The sequence below is a fragment of the Sorex araneus genome, chromosome X (assembly GCF_027595985.1).
Source record: "Sorex araneus isolate mSorAra2 chromosome X, mSorAra2.pri, whole genome shotgun sequence".
Taxonomy (NCBI): domain Eukaryota; kingdom Metazoa; phylum Chordata; class Mammalia; order Eulipotyphla; family Soricidae; genus Sorex; species Sorex araneus.
The window spans coordinates 147165314-147185313 of NC_073313.1; the positions used below are offsets into that span (position 1 = coordinate 147165314).

Sequence of the window (20000 nt, forward strand, 5' to 3'; positions counted from 1 at the left end):
AGACCTGATAAGATCTTCAGCAGAACCTGAGGAGGTTGGACCTCTCCCCATGAAGTTCCTCGAATTCCCTCGACCTCTCCCTTAATCTGATTAAAATGTGATCCAGCCTAAAGAAGACCATCACCACTCCCAACCTCCCTGGTAATCTCCTTAGCAACAGACTTTTACCTGGAAGGAGCCCCACGTAGGGGCAGGTTAAAGAAACTCTATAAAAGACACCTTGAACAAGGGGAGCACGCACATATGCTGCCTGAGCCCCTGTGTTGCTTGTGCCCACGTGCCCTAGCACATGTGGTGCCCGAGCACATGTGTCGCCTGCACCTCCCCTCTTCAGATGTGTACTTCCATACTTTTGTGCCTAGTGCTAGGATGTGTGGAGGGGCTCTCTCCATCCTCGGAGAAGCCCGTGTTCTGTCTTGAGTGCGTTACTCCTGCTGTTTTCTTTTCTGCTTATCCTTTCCTCCTTCCCTCAAAAACCCTCTAAAATAAAATCTGTTACTCACTGCTTGTCTACTCCTGAAATTCTTTTCTGCGAATGAGACAAGAACCCAGTAACCCTGGGTCCCGGTTGGTAGAGGCGGTTGGAGAGAAAGTGACTGTCTTTCTCCTCCCCGCTTCATGTAAGTCACCCGTCAGGCCCACTGACATCAAAAATACTCCAAGACACAATGTGATTAGAATGATAAAAAGCTTAGACAGAGAAAAAATTCTGAGAGCAGCAAGATCAAAGGAAAAAATTGCCTATAAAGGACCATCCTTAAGATTTATAGCTGACTTACCTTATGAAACCCTCAAGGCACGAAGACAGTGGTGGAATATAGTGAAAAGACTCAATGAAATAAATGCCTCACCAAAAATACTTTACCCAGCTAGACTCTCATTCATAGCAGAAAAAACAATACACAGTTTCAAAGACAAACAACAATTCAGGAACTTCATAGACTCAAAAGCCTGGTTACAAGTACAACTAAACGGGCAAAAGTAGACAAGAAAAGCCCCTTAAATACCAAACTTTGGCAGTAAGATGGGGCAAAACCCTATATCAATAATTTCTCTCAACGTCAAAGGGCTAAATGCACCAATTAAAATACACAGAGTGGGTGGATGGATCAGAAAACTGAACCCAAAATTCTGCTGCCTGCAAGAAACATATCTGAACAGTCAGAGCAAACAAAGATTACCATTGAGGAAATTGAAATGTTAATAAAAAATCTCCCCCAAAACAAAAGTCCTGGCCCAGATGGATTCACTACTGAATTCTTCCAAATCTTTTAAGAGAACTTATTTCCAATACTTTTAAGCTTTTGCAGGAAATTTAAGAATCAGAAACACTTCCAAACAGTTTCTATGAAGCAAATATCACCCTAATAGCAAAAGCAAACAGAGATACCACAAAGAAAGAGAATTACAGGTTGATATTCCTGATAAACACACACGCAAAGATCCTCAACAAAATCCTAGCAAGAAAATTCCAATGACTCATCAAAAAGATCATACACCAGGTGTAGGATAAAATTGATTTGCCCTTCCTCCATGGGCACAAGGAACTTGAGTTTGTTGATTGCTCCCCCAATCTGTCAATCACTTTTGCCTCCTGATCAAACTCTGTTGACTTGTAAATATTGTTTTCCTCCTCTCCTTAATGTCATTCTTATGATTAGTTACTTCAGAGCAATTACTTTTTGTATGGACACAGGAAGACAGTTAAAAAGATAAGTTTGAAACTGGGGAGTTAATTGACTCCAGATATTATTACCGCCTGGACATCTGCTCTCTTGACTTAAGCCTCATTTGCCCTTCCTAGATCCCCAAAAGCAGGGTCCAAAAGAGGGACTGGATGGACCCAGGGCAAGCTGTGAGCTATTAACAACCCTGACATCGAAATGGGCCTAGCCAAAATGCCATAATGCTTAACTATAAGTAAAAAGCATGGTCATGGAAAAATTCTGTCGTGATCCAAAAAGTAATAACTGCATTTGAACCCCGCAGGTATTAGGAATGATTATTCATGTCTGAGCACTGTAGTCTGAGTCTCTGGCAAGATGTCCCCAAGAGAGTCTCCCTACATGCCTAAAAATATCTAATACTGTGTCCATACAGAATGGTAAATATTAGGAAGTAAGTTTATGAAGTTCCTGAGCTGTTGTTTATCCACAAAATAGTGTATCGTTCCTTTTAGTTTGAATGAGAGTTTAGAAGGATAAAGTATTCTTGGTGAAGCATTCATTTCATTAAGTTTTTTCATTATATCCCATCACTGCCTTCAGGCTAGGAGGGTTTCCTCTGGTAGGTCTGCTGTGAATCTAAGGGGTGCTCCTTTGAATGTGATTTCCTTCTTTGACTTTGCTGCTTGCAGTATTGTGTCTATCCAAGATGTCCATCATTCTAACTATGATATGTCTTGGAGTTTTTCTGTTAGAGTCTTTTTTAGCTGGCACCCTTCGGGCTTCTTGAATTTGGATGCCTGCATTCTCCAAACCTGGGAACTTTTCAGCAATAATTTTTTTGACTATGGCTTTTTCATTGGGGTTGCTTCCCTGCCCTTCTGATACTCCAATGACTCTAATGGTGTTCCTCTTGAAATCATCCCCTAGGACTCTGATTTGCTCTAGAACAATTTTGAGGTCTCTTCTAATTGTTTGCTGTTGCCTGTAGGCTTCCTGCAGCTCTTCTTCAAGCTCACTGATTCTGTCTGCGCTGTAGCCATTCTATTGTTGAGGGCACACACTGAGAGTTTTGTTTCATCTACCAAATCCTTTATTAGTGACATTTCTTTTTGTAGCTTTTTTAATTTTTGCTCGTATTTATATTTTTATTTCTTCCTGTATTTTCTCGGCTATTTGTTCCATTGTTTCTTGTAGGTACTCCTATAAATTAATGGATACCTGTTCCATTATTACGTTGAAGTCACATCAAAGTGGATTAAAGATATCAGCATCAGATCAGAATCCATACGGTACATGGAAGACAAGGTTGGCAAAACCCTCCACAACATTAAAGGTAAAGGTATTTTCAAAGATAACATGCCACTGGCCAAGCAAGTGAAAACAGAGATAAACAAATGGAACTATCTTAAACTAAGAAGCTTCTACACCTCAAAATAAACAGTGACCAAAATACAAAGACAGTCTACAGAGCCTGCTCCGCGGCCCTGAGAACCCCGGGCTTCCCTCCCATCCGGACTGCCGGCGGAGTGGCCGGCACGCCACCCCCAGCCTGTTGACCGCTGTCCGGTTGTGGGAAAGGGGCGGGGCCTAACCGCCAGGGGGCGTGGCCTAAGAAAAGTGGGCATGGCCTCATTGCCGGCCGGCAAACACTAACGCGGCGGCAGGTAGTTTCCTCAACATCCTATCCAAGACTAACATCCTAGCTATTCGCAAGCAGTAGGACACTAATGCACAAGACTTCACATAAGGATTGAAGGAAACATCTCAGTAGGAGATCAGGTTCTACAAACGGCAAGTAAAAAGGTAACCACTATTAACTGAGCCTATCCACAATCCTTTTTCACAACAAAAGGAGACAGGGATACTCATCTTCAAGGGCCCTCTTTCATACCACCACAACAACATGAAGAAACAGCGAAAATCCCCAGTGCAAGCAGAGGACGATCAAAGGAGTCCGGAAACCTCAATAGGTGCTTCCTACAAACTTGACCTCTCTGAGAAAGAATTCAGACTTGAAATCCTCAACATGTTCAATGAACTCAATGCAAAGATGGACAACTTCAAGGAAGACCTGGCGGAAACAATACAACAGACAGCCGACAAAATACGGGAAGAAATGAGAACAGAAATAAAAAACCTTCAAAAAGAAATGAAGGATTCCGTACATGAAATCAAAAACTCTTTGGCTGCCCTCAACAATAGGATGACTGCGGCCGAAGACAGAATCAGTATGCTTGAAGATGAGCTGCAAGAGGCCTACAGGCAAAAACAAACCATGGCAAGAGACCTCAAAATAGCTCTAGCCAGAATCAGAGTCCTAGGGGATGAATTCAAGAGGAACAACATTAGAATCATTGGACTACCAGAACCACAGGGAACCAACCGCAACGAAAAAGACACAGTCAAACAAATCATTGCGGAAAACTTCCCACAGCTGGACAATGCGGGCATCCAGATTCAAGGCGCCCGAAGAGTGCCAGCTAAAAGAGATCTTAACAGAAAAACCCCAAGACATATCATAGTTACAATGATGGACATCATCCAGAGAGACACAATACTCCAAGAAGCAAGGTCCAAGAAGGAAATCGCATACAAAGGAGCACCCCTTAGGCTCACAGCAGATCTATCAGAGGAAACCCTCCAAGCTCGAAGGCAATGGTGGGATATAGTGAAAAAACTCAATGACATCAACGCTTCACCAAGAATACTTTATCCGGCTAAACTCTCATTCAAACTAGAAGGAATCATACACTACTTTGGGGATAAACAACAGCTCAGGAACTTCATAGACTCAAAACCAAACCTAAAAGAAGCACTAAAGGGGCTATTGTAAGACAAGAACAACCCCTACAAGCACAACAAACCCTTGCACAAAGACGGCACAAAATCCAATAACAATAATCTCCCTTAATGTCAATGGTCTGAAGTCACCAATTAAGAGATACAGACTGGCAAAATGGATTCAGAGACTCAACCCAACATTCTGTTGCCTGCAAGAAACACATCTGAATAGCCAGAACAAACACGCACTCAAAGTCAAAGGATGGAAAACAATCCTGCAATCAAACAACTCCCTCAAGAAAACATAGACTTCAGATTGAAAAAGATTAGAAGGGATAGTGAAGGCAACTTTTTATTAACCAAGGAATGTGTACATCAGGAAGAAATCACACTCCTAAATGTCTACGCACCCAATGAGGGACCAGCTAAATACCTACAACAGCTGCTAAGAGACCTTGAGAAGGACATCTCGAGCAACACAATAGTAGTTGGAGACTTCAACACCGCACTGTCTCCTCTGGACAGATCTAGAAGATTAAAACTCACCAAGGAAATACAGGCTTTGAAGGAAGAAATAGAAGAGAGAGGGCTAATAGATCTATACAGGGCTTTATATCCCCCAAAAAAGGAATACACATTCTTTTCCAGTGCACATGGAACATTTTTCCAGAATAGATCATGTGCTGGGCCACACAACATACCTCAACAGAATCAACAAGATAGACATTGTACCAGCTATCTTTTCAGACCATGATGCACTGAAGATAAAACTTAATCATGGACAGATGCAGAAAACCAAATCAAACACCTGGAAATTAAATAGCTCGATATTGAACAATGAGTGGGTCAGGAAGGAAATCAAGGAAGAAATCAAAAGGTACCTAGAAACAAATGAGAATGAAGACACGAGCTACCAGAACCTGTGGGACGCAGCTAAAGCCGTTTTAAGGGGAAAATTTATAGCTCTGCAAGCATATCTCAGGAAGGAAGAAAGGGCCCACATAAATAACTTGACTTCACAGCTCAAGACCTTAGAAAAGGACCAACAAAAGGAGCCAAAACCAGGCAGAAGGAAAGACATAATAAAACTTAGAGCAGAAATTAATGACATGGAAACCCAAAAGACAATCCGGAAGATCAATGAAACCAAGAGCTGGTTCTTCGAGAAAATAAACAAGATTGATAAACCACTAGCAAGACTCACAAAGAAAGAGAGAGAGAGAAACCTTATAAGCCGAATCAGAAATGAAAAGGGGGACATCACAACAGAAACCAAAGAAATTCAAAAGATCATCAGAGACTACTTTGAAAAACTCTATGCCAAAAAACAAGAGAACTTATAAGAAATGGATAAATTCCTCGACTCCTATAATCTCCCAAGGCTGAACCAAGAAGACCTGGAGTACCTGAATAGTCCAATTAACATCAAGGAAATTGAAATGGTAATCAAAAGTCTTCCCAAAAACAAAAGCCCAGGTCCAGACGGATTCAATAGCGAGTTCTTCCAAACATTTAAAGAGGACCTTTTGCCAGTCCTTCTCAAGCTCTTCCAGGAAATTGAAGAAACAGAAACCCTCCCTAACAGTTTCTATGAGGCTCATATCTCCCTAATACCAAAAGCAAACAAAGACACCACAAAAAAAGAAAACTACAGGCCAATATCCATGATGAACACAGATGCGAAGATTCTCAACAAAATATTAGCAAATAGAATTCAACAACTTATCAAAAAGATCATACACCACGACCAAGTGGGATTCATCCCGGGGATGCAAGGATGGTTTAACATCCGGATATCAATCAACATAATCCACCATATCAACAAAAGAAAAGATAAAAATCATATAATCATATCAATAGATGCAGAGAAAGCATTTGACAAGATCCAGCATCCGTTTATGATGAAAACACTTGCCAAAATGGGTATAGAAGGGACCTTCCTTAATATTGTCAAAGCCATTTATCACAAGCCTATGGCAAGCATTGTCCTCAATGGGGAAAAAATAAGAGCCTTCCCTCTGAGAACAGGGACGAGACAAGGATGCCCACTCTCTCCACTTCTGTTCAATATAGTACTGGAAGTACTTGCAATAGCGATTAGGCAAGAAAAAGACATTAAGGGCATTCAGGTAGGAAAGGAAGAAATTAAGCTCTCACTATTCGCAGATGATATGATACTATACCTAGAGAACCTTAAAACCTCTACCAAGAAACTCCTAGAAACAATAGACTCGTATAGTAAAGTTGCAGGCTATAGAATCAATACACAAAAGTCCATGGCTTTCCTATATGCAAATAATGAGAGAGAAGAAAGTGACCTGAGAAAAGCAATTCCGTTCACAATTGCGCCTCAAAAAATCAAATACCTCGGAATCAGCTTGACAAAGGAGGTAAAGGACTTGTATAATGAAAACTATAAAACACTACTTCAGGAAATAAAAGAGGACACGAGGAAATGGAAAGACATCCCCTGCTCATGGATTGGAAGAATTAATATTGTCAAAATGGCAATTCTCCCCAAAGCATTGTACAAATTCAATGCGATCCCTATAGGGATACCCTTGACATTCTTCAAAGAAATGGAGCAAGCGCTCCTGAAATTCATATGGAACAATAAGCCCCCACGAATAGCTAAAGCAATCCTTGGGAAAAAGAAAATGGGAGGAATCAACGTCCCCAACTTCCAACTCTACTACAAAGCGGTAGTCATTAAAACAGCATGGTATTGGAACAAAGGCAGAGCTGCAGACCAATGGAATAGGGTTGAATACTCTGACATACACCCCCAAATATATGATCATCTAATCTTTGATAAGGGAGCAAGAAATGTGAAGTGGAGCAAGGAAAGCATGTTTAACAAATTGTGCTGGCAAAACTGGACAGCTACATGCAAAAAAATGGGCTTAGAACTCCATCTATCACCATGTACAAAAATCAGATCAAAATGGATTAAAGACCTCAACATCAGACCAGAATCCCTAAGGTACATTGAAGATAAGGTCGGCAAAACCCTCCACGACATTGAAGCCAAAGGTATCTTCAAAGCTGACATGCCACTGGCTAAGCAAGTGAAAACAGAGATAAATAAATGGGACTATCTCAAACTAAGAAGCTTCTGCAACTCAAAAGAAACAGTGACCAAAATACAAAGACAATCTACAGAATGGGAAAGGATATTTATGCAGTACCCATCCGATAAAGAGTTGATAACAAGGATATACAATGCACTGGTTGAACTCCACAAGAAGAAAACTGCCAACCCGATCAAAAAATGGGCTGATGAAATGAACAGAAACTTTTCCAAAGAAGAAATCCGAATGGCTGAGAGGCACATGAGAAAATGTTCAACATCACTAATCATCAGGGAAATGCAGAACAAAACAACCATGAGATATCATCTCACACCACAGAGACTGGCCCACATCCCAAAAAACAAAAGCAACCGGTGTTGGCGTGGATGTGGGGAGAAAGGGACTCTCCTTCACTGCTGGTGGGAATGCCGACTAGTTCAGCCCTTTTGGAAAACAATATGGACGATTCTCAAAAAGTTAGAAATTGAGCTCCCATTTGACCCAGCAATACCACTCCTGGGAATATATCCCAGAGAGGCAAAAAGGTATAGTAGAGATGACATCTGTATTTCCATGTTCATTGCCGCTCTGTTCACAATAGCCACAATATGGAAAAAACCAGAGTGCCCGAAAACAGATGATTGGCTAAAGAAACTCTGGCATATTTACACAATGGAATAATACGTAGCTGTCAGAAAATATGAAGTCATGAAATTTGCATATAAGTGGATCAACATGGAAAGTATCATGCTGAGTGAAATGAGTCAGAAAGAAAGAGACAGACATAGAAAGATCGCACTCATGTGGAATATAAAATAGCTGAAAGGTACAAGCTTACAATGTTGTGATTCCTGGCAGACTTTTCACTAGACTTAGTTACTAAAATACAGAAATCCAAAACTATGCTGCTGCTAGTGCGGCCTCCTGTCCTCATATCTCTTCATTCTCAGCAATGGAAAACAAATTACCAAATGCTTTCTTTTCAGCAGATCGACTTTAGGGGGGAGAAACTCCAAATCAATAATAGTGAATTTTTTATTGAAATATTGAATGTAATCAAAGTAGAGTGAAGGTAAAGTGAAATTTACCAGTTACAAATGCGGGGTGGGGGCTGGGGAGGTAGGGGGAAGGGGGGAGGTATATTATGATTCTTGGTGGTGGAATATGTGCACTGGTGAAGGGACGGGTGTTTGAGCATTGTATAACTGAGACTTAAACTTGAAAAAAGTAGAGAGAGAGCTGGTGGGAATGCCGACTAGTTCAGCCCTTTTGGAAAACACTTTCTTCTCTCTCATTATTTGCATTCAGTCACATAATGATTTAACACCCATCCCTCCACCAGTGCACATTTTGTACTACCAATATACCCAGTATCCCCTCCCCCATCCTAGCCCTCCCCCTGCCTCTATGTTAGACAATTTCCCCCATGCTCTCTCTCTACTTTTGGGCATTATGTTTTTTGCAATGTAGATACAGGGAGGCTATCACATTTGGTACTTTACCTACTTTCAGGTGGTATCATTCCTAATGGTGAAAAACTGAAAATATTCCTTATGAGATCAGGTCCAATGTAAGGATGTTTACTGTTTCCTCTGTTATGCAATATAAAATTAGAATCCCATGTTATAGAAATCAGGCAAGGGGGAAAAAGGCATTCAAATTGGAAGATGAGAAGTCAAGTTATCACTATTTGTAGATTTTATGACACTATACATAGAACAACCTAAGGAATACACAAACAAAACTCTTAAAATCAATAGAATAATATAGCTTGCTGTTGGATATCATTGGTTTGTCCTTTCCCCCTTGCCACTAGGAGCTTATGTTTATCAGTCACACCCATCAAAGTGCTCCCGAGTCACTCCCATTCCTTTGTTTATCTGTAATCATTTCTACCAGTTTTTCTGCTCTTCCTCTAATCAAACTCTGTTAATTGGTAAGGTCAGAACTTTCTAGGACACTGAATATTATAACATTGCCTTTCTCTCCTCTTTATGCCTTTTGAATAATTTACTTTAAAGCTATGTCTTTTTTGTATAGACACAAGAAGACAGTATTATGTTTTTATAACTTAAGACTTAATTGGCCTCGAATAGTACTCCCTCCCGGGCATCTGCTTTCTCCACTTAAGCCTCAGTTGCCCTCAGTTCCTAGCACCCCAAAGTAGGGTCCCCGACGTGGGACGGGAAGGATCCAGGGCAAGCGGTGAGTTATGTGCTACCCTGGCATCGAGATGGGCCTGGCCAAAGTGCCTAATTCTTAACTATAAGTTAAGAGCTTGATCATAGACAAATGCTGGCATGATCCAATAGTAATTATGAGACTGGGACCCTGCCAGGTATAGGAAAGACTATCTGGCCTGAGCACTGTAGTATGAGATTGAGATGGCCCCAGGAGAGCAATTCTATAAGCTTTAATGCATCTCTTATTGTGTCCATACAAAATGATTAATATTATGAATTCTTATATGTTTGCTGGCTGAGGAGAAGAGAAACACATTCATGGGACTCTGCCCTTGGGTGGATCCTCCTTCTGAAAGAGAATTAAGTCCTAGGAGAAGCATCCCCTGAGGGAAAAGAACCTTACCCTATTGCTGACCACACCTATGTGTATGCCCCAACCCCCTCATGCTGTGGAGATTTAACTAGGCTGTAAGAGTGGGTTTGGGGCGAGATCCATGGGGGCCAGATCCACGGGGGCCAGATCCACAGATCGAGAGAGAGACCGAGAGCTGAGAGGCAGAGAGAGAGAGAATGAAGCAGGATGGGGGAGAAAGAAGCAGGAGGAGAATCAGAGGAGAATGGAGATGAGATTGGAATAAACTGCAAGTGAGACCATCTTGGCTCCGTTCCTTCCTTCACCTGCCTCGTCGCCCTTGCCCTTTCTTTTCTTTTTATTTTTGTGTTTTACACACTTGCTACAAACTCCATAAACAAAAATCAGTCATACTCTTAATACAAAGAAGAAATCAGAGGAAAATGCAAACAAGGATTTTATCCAATTTAAAATAATTTCCAAAAACAATCCAGTATCTAAGATCAAATTAGATCTTAGCAGAGAGTCTCTGGCCTGCACGCCTGGCTGTCTTTCCCAGGTCCCCTCGGAGGGGATGGGCTCCAGCTTTCCTCCCCACCTGGAGCAGAGCTCCCAAGGCCCAAGACCTCTGGAGCCTTAGCCACAGCCATGCTCCAGGCCCCTCTCCACACATTCGGATGAGCCTCAAGCATGAAGGTACAGGCAGAGGAACCCAGGTGTGTGGGACCTGGGGCTGAGACCTTTAAGCCTGCTCAGGCAGGGACTGGGCCTCTTCCGCCCAGATTTCCCATTTTCCAGTAGCTAGGCATTCACACCCAGGGACTACCCCAAGCACCATGTATTCCCATCAACGGCCAACATCCAGAGACTTAAAAGCAAGCTCCTGGAAGAGAGCAACACAGAGAGTCTCTGGTCCACGCTCCTGGCTGTCTTCCCCGGGGCCCCCGTAGGGGATGGGCTCCAGCTTATAGCCTACTTATAACCAGACATTTTATAGCCTACTTCTCCCTCTGGAAGAGCCAGCAGGCTACCTAGAGTTTCCTGCCCACATGGGAGAGCCTCACAAACTCCCTGTGGCGTATTCATATGCAAAAACCAGTAACAATGCTGGGTCTCATTCCCCTGGCCCTGAAAGAGCCTCCAATGCGGCATCATTTGGAAGGAAGAGTAAAGAGAGGCTTTTAAAATCTCAGGCTAGGATGAATGGAGATGTTACTGAGACTGCTCGAGAAATGATGATGATGATGATGATGATGATGATGATGATGATGATGATGATGATGATCTAAGATCAACTTAATAAAAGGTGTGGTATATATACACCATGAAAAGTTTAAATCACTTAAAAAAGAGAAAGTGTACTTTAGGAAATCCAAAATAAAATTTAATATTATGGATTGGAAAATCAGTATTGTTAAAATGATTATCATACTTAAAATACTATGTAGGTTCAATGCAATACCCATTCAAATTTAGATGACATTCTTCAAGGGCATAGAAAAGCCACTAAAAAATTAGTATAGAATAAAAGAGACTGCATATACCCAAAACAATATTGAAAATAAGATTGGGAGGTATATAGTCGTAATCTGGAAACAACCTGAGTGTCCAAGAACAGACAAGTGGATAAAGAAACATCTACACAATGAAATACTATGTAGCTGCCAGGGAAAATGAAGCCATGAAATTTGCCTATAAATGGATGGGCATGGACAGTATCATGTTGAGCAATATGATTCAGAAGGAGAGGGACAGGCATAAAATGACTGCATTTATTTGTGGTATGTATATATATATGTATATATATGGTGGTATTTGTGGCATTCATTTCTGGTATATATATATATAGTAGAAAACTAATAACCATGGCCAGGGGAAATAGATATTAGGAGGACTGGTGAATGGTTGGAACTAACCACAAGTGTGTAAGGGGATGATGGTACACGATAAAGAAGAGACCAGTATGACAATAATAGCTGGGAATGATCACACTGGACAAGATCTGAGGGTTAAAAAGTACCTACTTTTAAGAGATATTCTTGATAAGCTTTCCATATCAATATTGCAACACACAATGCCCAAAAGGAGATGAGAAAAAGAGAGAGAAAAAAGGTAAGTGCCTGCCATAGAGGTCAGGCTGGGGGGGGACATTGGTTGTGGGAAATGTACACTGGTTAAGCGATGGTTGTTGGAACACTGTGACTAAAACCTGACCATGAACAGCTTTGTAGCTCTGCATCTTACAGTAATTCAATTAAAAAAAAGTGTTGGATCTGCACATGTATGTTCATCGCAGCACTGTTTACAATAGCCAGAATCTGGAAAAAACCCGAATGCCCCAAAACGGATGACTGGTTGAGGAAACTTTGGTACATCTATACAATGGAATACTATGCAGCTGTTAGAAAAAAGGAAGTCAAGAATTTTGTAGTTAAGTGGATGGGCATGAAAAGTTTCATGCTGAGTGAAATGAGTCAGAAAGAGAGAGACAGACATAGAAAGACTGCACTCATCTATGGTATATAGAATATCAGAGTGGGAGACTAATACCCAAGAACTGTAGAAATAAGTACCAGGAGGTTGACCCCATGGCTTCGCGGCTGGCCTCACGTTCCGGGGAAAGGGCAACTCAGAGAAGCGATCACCAACTACATTGTAGTTGAAGGCCATGTGGGGGAAGGGAGTTGCAGGCTGAATGAGGGCTAGAGACTGAGCACAGAGGCCACTCAACACCTTTATTGCAAACCACAACAGCTAATTAGAGAGAGAGAACAGAAGGGAATGCCCTGCCACAGTGGCAGGGTGGGGTGGGGGGGAGATGGGATTGGGGAGGGTGGGAGGGACACCGGATTTATGGGTGGTGGAGAATGGGCACTGGTGAAGGGATGGGTTCCTGAACTTTGTATGAGGGAAGTATAAGCACAAAAGTGTATAAATCTGTAACTGTACCCTCACGGTGATTCTCTAATTAAAAATAAATAAATTATAAAAAAAAGTGTTGGGTGCATGCAATGGAGCAAATACAACACCTTAAACAAATGTTCCTGGAAAAAGTGGATAACCACATTTGAAAAATGAAACTGAATCCATATCTTTTATCTTATACAACATTCAATTCAAAGTGTTTCAAACCCCTGAAATAAACCAGAATACATCATCTACAGTGAGAAAAATTGAAGCAGAACATGTCAAGATTTGGTTCTCAAAGTTGTTTTCATTGATATGATTCCACTGGAAAAGCCATCATAATAAAAAATAATCAAATGATACTACATCAATTAAAGAGCTTATGCATGGTAAAAAAAACACAGGTGTTTGAACATTGCATGACTGAAAATCAATCATGATTATCTTTGTAAATGTGTATTTCATGGTATTCAGTAAAAACATATAAAAGAATACTGAAAGATACTCAACTGAATGGAGAAAATATTCACACTCAACACACCATTTAAAGCATATATAACATCCATGTTATATAAAGTATTCACAAAAATAAACAGCAACTGAAAAAATTAATTCTAAAAAAAGGTATGAGAAAATTAATATACAATACTCGGTAGAAGAAAGATAGATGATAAAAAGAACATAAATAAGTACTTGTCATCACTTATTATCAGAGAAAACAAATCAAGGTGACATTGAGATGTCATCTCACACAGGTGAGAATGACACTGTTAAACTAAAAACAATCTGTGTTTCTGGGAATGCAGTGGTAAATGAGTTCTCATCCATTGCTGTATGGAATGTTTCCTATTCCCACTCCTATGGAAAATAGTATGATGATATATAAATAAATAAATAGATAAATAAAAACTCCTGAGCAGCCCCAGTTCTGTGTTATCTCCCTCCAGAAAACCAAAAAGATCATTCAAAAAGATATTCAGACATAGTTATTCATTTCAGAACTTAGCAAAATAGCTAGGATATTGAATCTACCTAGGTGGCTAATGATGAATTATTAGATAAAGAAAAAAGTATATGCACAATAGAATACTACCTAGCATCAACAAATGAGAAATCATATGATTTGCAACAACTTGGATGGAATTGAAGCTTATCATTTTAAGTGAGGTGAGTCAGAAAAAGTACAAAAACAGTAATCTCACATTATCTCTTGAACAGGATAACAACATGAAAAAAATGTATCTCGACCACACGGAAGGAAGAAATTCAGCCAGGGAGTGAATTCAAAAAAGCAGACTGGAAGTTATAGGGATAGGAGCCAATGACCTCAGGTGCATCAGCAGGATAGAGGTGTGGTATATATATATATATATATATATATATATATATATATATATATATATATATATATATGTATGCTACAGAGCTAACAACGCTAAAGGTAGGAAAATCAAATTATGATAACCAAATGTAAAAAGACAAGGAGGGAATATGAGGACACTGGTGTTGGAAAACTGGGGCTGGTGGTAGCAGTGCTGAAATATTGTACGCCTGGACCTCAACTATGAATAACTTCATTAATAACAATGCCTTAATAAAACTATGAAATAGAAAGATCTGTTTTATTCTGGGGTCATAAATACAGTTACAGTAAGCTTCTTAAGATGATCTGATTCCTCTTAGTTAGATAAAGTATTAGAATACAATTTTTCTCGGATAGTTAAACCTTACCTGTTTGAGGCAAAACTGTAAAAAGGGTCTCCATGCCAGCATGAACATGGTCAGCTACATGGCAGTGCATCAGCCATGTGCCGGGGTTGCTAGCAACCATCTCGATGACCTCAAAGGTCCCTGGAAATAGATCTATCACGTCTGCCCTGTATCTCTCTCCATTCTGCAAAAGATATTTTTGGTAGGAGAGAGTAAGTGAAGGTTATACAGATATATCAGAACTTGAACTAAGCTGGAACTTACATGAACTTAATGGCCATAGAATTCAAGATTCAAAGACAAGAGATCTTATTCTTATCTCTTGTCAACTGACCCATATAATTGGATAAACAATGACTCTACTTGTACATAATAAAATTTACTAAACTAAAAGACATTTCCAGCTTCATTTAGGAGGTTAAAAACATAAGCATACTGAAACCTGGGATAAACTGAATTAATCATTACCACAAAGAAGGGTCCACATATTTCCTGTACAAAAGAATTCAGTTTAGTTTATCCTCCGTGCCATCACTTTTATCAGGCTTGAAATATTTTAAAATATAGAAATTTCCAGAGAAACATATATATTATATTATATATTATACACATATCTTATATATTATACATATATCTTATATATCTTATATATTATATATATTATACATATATAAAATATAGAAATTTCCACAGAGATATATTATAAGTTAAGGGATTTTCCTTGCATATGGCCAAACCAGGCACAACATATTATCCTTCAAGCACTGCCACAAGTCATGCCAGAGCACAGGATGAAGAATAACTCATCTAGATAGACCTAGATATGTGACCTATTTAGTGATATCCAAGAAAATCAGAATTCCCAGCCTAAGTTTTCCTTTATATGACCCCCCATTTGAACTTATTTGTATTCATTCCTTATTATTCCCTTATTCCTCAATGGCTATCACAGCTCTTCTCTAATAACTCCTTAGGCACTCAGCACTCTTCTCGCTCACCTGATAGAGGAAGCTCTCTGCATGGAAGTGAACAGTGTGTATGTCAATATCTTGGCCCATTGCCAACATGTACCAGGCTACTCGTTCTCCTTGGTACATTGTAAGACCCCTGAGGTTGGCATAGATCTTTCCATTAATGGCTGTAAAAGAAGAAAACACCATTTACGTTTATAATTTTGGTTTCCCTTCACCCCCACTTTTGAGTTAGTTACTTTCATCTCTGATGATAAAATAAAATTAGCCTCCTAACTTCTCTTATTTCTATTCTGTTATCTCCCAGTCTATTTTTAACATTGGTTTATTCAATGACATTTTAAATGTCTGATATGACAATATCATTTTGTTGATTAAAGTTTTTAAATAGTTTTGTTTAGGTCAAAATATAAGGTCCAGATGAAAAACCCAGGCCTGTGTGACTTGTGACTGAAATTTCCAGGCTCGCAGAGTTAGGAATGGGAGACTCTCTGTGTTTCTGGTAGTTTGCCAGTCATACCCAGGAACTGCTTCTGATGCCCATAATGGCATGATCCAGAGACTTCCAAATAAGTATCTCTGAAGAATGCAACACAGAACAATACACCATAGAGATGCCTCCGGGTCCCCAAATAATCATGCAGTTAAAAAAAGAAAGTTAAATTAACCTCTATTCCTGGAGTGCATGGTCACATACGCAGCCATGCATGCAACATCTCATACTCTACACCACTGATGTACCAAGAGTAGCACGTTATATTTGACAGGGTGTAAAGTAGAAGGCAACATATAATATGTGAGATAAGAAATACACACACATATGTGTGCATACATAAGCACACATGGCTCAATCTTCAACAACATGTTAGTTATCTCTTATACAAGGGCTCCAGGGTGAAATAAAACAATTTTCACAAACACAATAAACAAGGTCCATAACTGCATGTTCAGTCAATTTCTTCTAAATATATCAATTTTGAAGCCCCAAAGTACCTTAAATACAAATTACTATGCTACCCAAGGTACATTTTCTGACTGATTTTCCACTTCACTTCAATTTAAAGTTTTCACTATGCCCATTTTGGCCTTATTTGCAGTCTCTGTCCTTATTGATATTTTCATTTTCCTTCCCGGAAATATGTATCTTTTATTATCTTTCAAAAATTCAGTCAAGCATTCGACTTCATGAATATTTTCTAATATGACTCTGTTTAGAACCTTTCATCTTTTGCATTCTTTATGCTTCTAAATTCTTCCACTTATATTTATATCAGCTTTGGAACTTTTAAATAATCAAAAATGCCTTATAAAATTTAACTTTTCTTTCAGTTTGTAGTTCATATCCCTAATTAGACTGTATTTTCACAGTAAGAAGGATGTAGATTATTATGTGCAATAAATGTTTTAAAAACATGTTAAATACATTTTCACAGTCTTGAGATAAGTAAGTTTAGTGTATGGCCATTCACATCTGTGTCTTTCAGGTACATAATTTAGAGGTAAAGATAATTTATCTTTGAGGTAAAGATAATTTAGAGCCTGTGCTCTAAAATTAATTCAAAGTGCCAGGATTATGCTGGGGGCACAATTCCCCATTTCACATATTTTCATATAGGTAAGTTTATTGTTAGTCTTTATCAGAGGGAAAATTACATAAGGGGTATTTATAGCCTGTCTCTGTACCTATCCTATTAAATTTCAAATTTGAGAGAATGAATGAATCATACCCTTCTTAGACACTTATGAATCATTCTTGTTTTATTCTGAAGATGTAAGGGATACAAACAGCTTTATTATAACACGGTGGGGAAATGTTGCCCCTGAACAAATGAAGAGTTATTGCTGAATATCTCTATGTCAGAATATGATAACTATTTTAGGGAAATTATATATAATTTTATTTAGTTACATAACTAGGTTGATTTTTTTTAAAAAAAATTCAGTCTTCCCAGTAATAAAATTCACATGCAAATCATAAACACTATTAATTTAGGAACCCAGAAGGGTAGTAAAGGATATAATTTACCAACCCTAAAGCATTAAAATTATCTTTTTATATCCCAAGCCAACATGACAAATTGCTCAACAAATACCTAATATACAAAGTGGTACATGGATTAATAGCTGAAGATTTTGAGTGAACATCTACAAAATCAAACAGATAAAGATTTAAAATAGCTAAAACCTGAACTAGCAAGACACAAGTATTTTATCATTGTATTTTTGTCTTTTACCTTTTATTTTTGTGATTTGACAGGAATTCAAAATTTGACTTTATAAAGTCTGTCAAGATCTATTCTAGTGTGAATAATTCATATAAATGAAAATGAGATACTACTTTTGTGTTCCATTAGAGTCACTATATAAGCTTTAACTTATCTCAATATAAAATAAATTATGGGCTAACAGTGGTAGTGAGAAATTACTTCATATATTTGAATTTTTCTCTATTTGATATTTTCTCTTATGACAGACATTTCTTTGAAAAAGAGAAGCTTTGTATGCAAAAATTTCTGGTGAAGCATCAGAAGTTATTCCATATATGTAATATAAACCTAGAATTTTACTCTCTGAAGCTAGGCCCTTTGATTTTTCCATCCATAAAATGAACTTTTGGACTAGAAAATAAATTGCATTCTATCCCTGTTGAAATTCAATCTATAGAGATTTAAATCGGTGAAGTAGCAGAATATTAGAAATTAACCTGATAACTTTTAAGCAGAGGGACTCTCATTATCAACAGGTACATAGGGCATAATAAATACTTGGAGCCTAATGAATATATTGGACCTAAATTCTAGTAACAGGTACATGATAGCGCTGTAGCACTGTCGTCCCATTGTTCATTGATTTGCTTGAGCGGGCACCAATAACGTCTCCATTGTGAGACTTGTTGTTATTGTTTTTGGCATATCAAATATGCCACGGGTAGCTTGCCAGGCTCTTCAGTGCAGGCAGGATAACCTTGGTAGCTTGCGGGGCTCTTCCCCACTAGAGGGACGAAAGACCCGAGCCGGCTGCTTGCAAGGCACACGTCCTACCTGTTGTGCTATTGTTCCAGTCCAAGTACATGATATTACAAGGTATACTGAGAATTAGGAAGCAAGGGTGCCCTCAGTATCAAAAATACAATGATCAATAAATACATTAAGGGCCATCAGATGGTGTTCTTGTCTTCTGTAACATTTTAAAATGTGCTTATGACATGAGTTTCCTGCTTTTTGGTATAAGATCTAATGAGAAAGATATGTCTTGTATATGTAAAGTAATTAAAATAAACTTTTTGTAACTTGTCCATGCAATCTTCCTAACTTTTTAATGATACATAGTAATAGAACCTTGCATAGAAATTTAATCCCTTTACCCATAATAGGCCTATTAAATTCCCATGCAACAGTTGGGAATTTGGAAGAAATTTAGCTTATTTTCTACAGACCATGCATTTTATTACTCTCCAAGAAAGCATCATCTTGTAGATTGACAAGGCTTGGTTTCTGGGATCCATAAGTTGACACATTTTCTTCTAGATACCAAGATTTATTTTCATCAAAGATTAAGAATAGCAAGCTAAATTCTCTGTCTACATCACTCCTTTCTCCATTGAGGTCCAGGATGTCCTTTTTGCAGATTATTAAAGGCCCAATAAGGCCACTATACATGTCCTGAAATGAGAAAGCATAAGGAAAGAGAAAAAATATGGATTTATTCTGGGTGACAGTATTCCGTAGAAAGCAAGTGTGAGATTTAAGCTCACTCTGCCTTCAGCACTTCTTCATAATATCTTACATTTATTAACACTTTTTCAATATTATGTGAGTTGATCTTCACAACCATCTTGGAACACAGGTAAAATGTGCCATCTATCTTATGTTCTAGCTATATGAATATCTCTAAATCCACCATGCACTTTAACAATTCAGTATCTCTTCAAACCTTGTCTCTTCAACCTGTAATTCCCTACACCCTACCTCAGCCTCAGGAGGCCCCTGAAGGAGCCAAGACACCCAGGAAGACCTTGCCTGGGTCTATGAAAGTACTGCTCCCAGTTTCATGAACTGAAAATGTCTAGGAAGTAGTTGAACAGCTGCATATAGAATGTATCATCTTGCTCCCAGGTCAGATCCTGTGAAGCACAGGGCTGAATAATGTGGATGCTCAGTATTCATTTCTTTATATCTCTGAGTGAGCACACATTGACATTCTAACTAGTTATACAGTAACACACAAAACCTCCAGACTGCAAATGAGAAAGAAATGCAGAATGTCATCATGCTTAGTGAATGAAGATACTTAGGTCTTTAACCCTAAACACAACCAGTAATAACCACCATAGAACCTCTCTGATAAGGACTTTAGAG

At 38.9% G+C, this 20000-nt stretch overlaps 1 protein-coding gene across 1 annotated transcript in view; it reads right to left on the reverse strand.

Moving 5' to 3' along the window:
• HEPH (hephaestin) overlaps nt 1-20000 on the reverse strand; it is a 187536-nt gene that overhangs the window by 16226 nt on the left and 151310 nt on the right. Inside the window, exons 16-19 of the mRNA XM_055121165.1 lie at nt 19079-19304; nt 15670-15809; nt 14693-14855; nt 14605-14630 (exon numbers count right to left, since the gene is read on the reverse strand). Of these exons, the coding sequence (XP_054977140.1) occupies nt 14605-14630; nt 14693-14855; nt 15670-15809; nt 19079-19304 (555 nt within the window). The remainder of the gene's footprint in view (nt 1-14604; nt 14631-14692; nt 14856-15669; nt 15810-19078; nt 19305-20000) is intronic.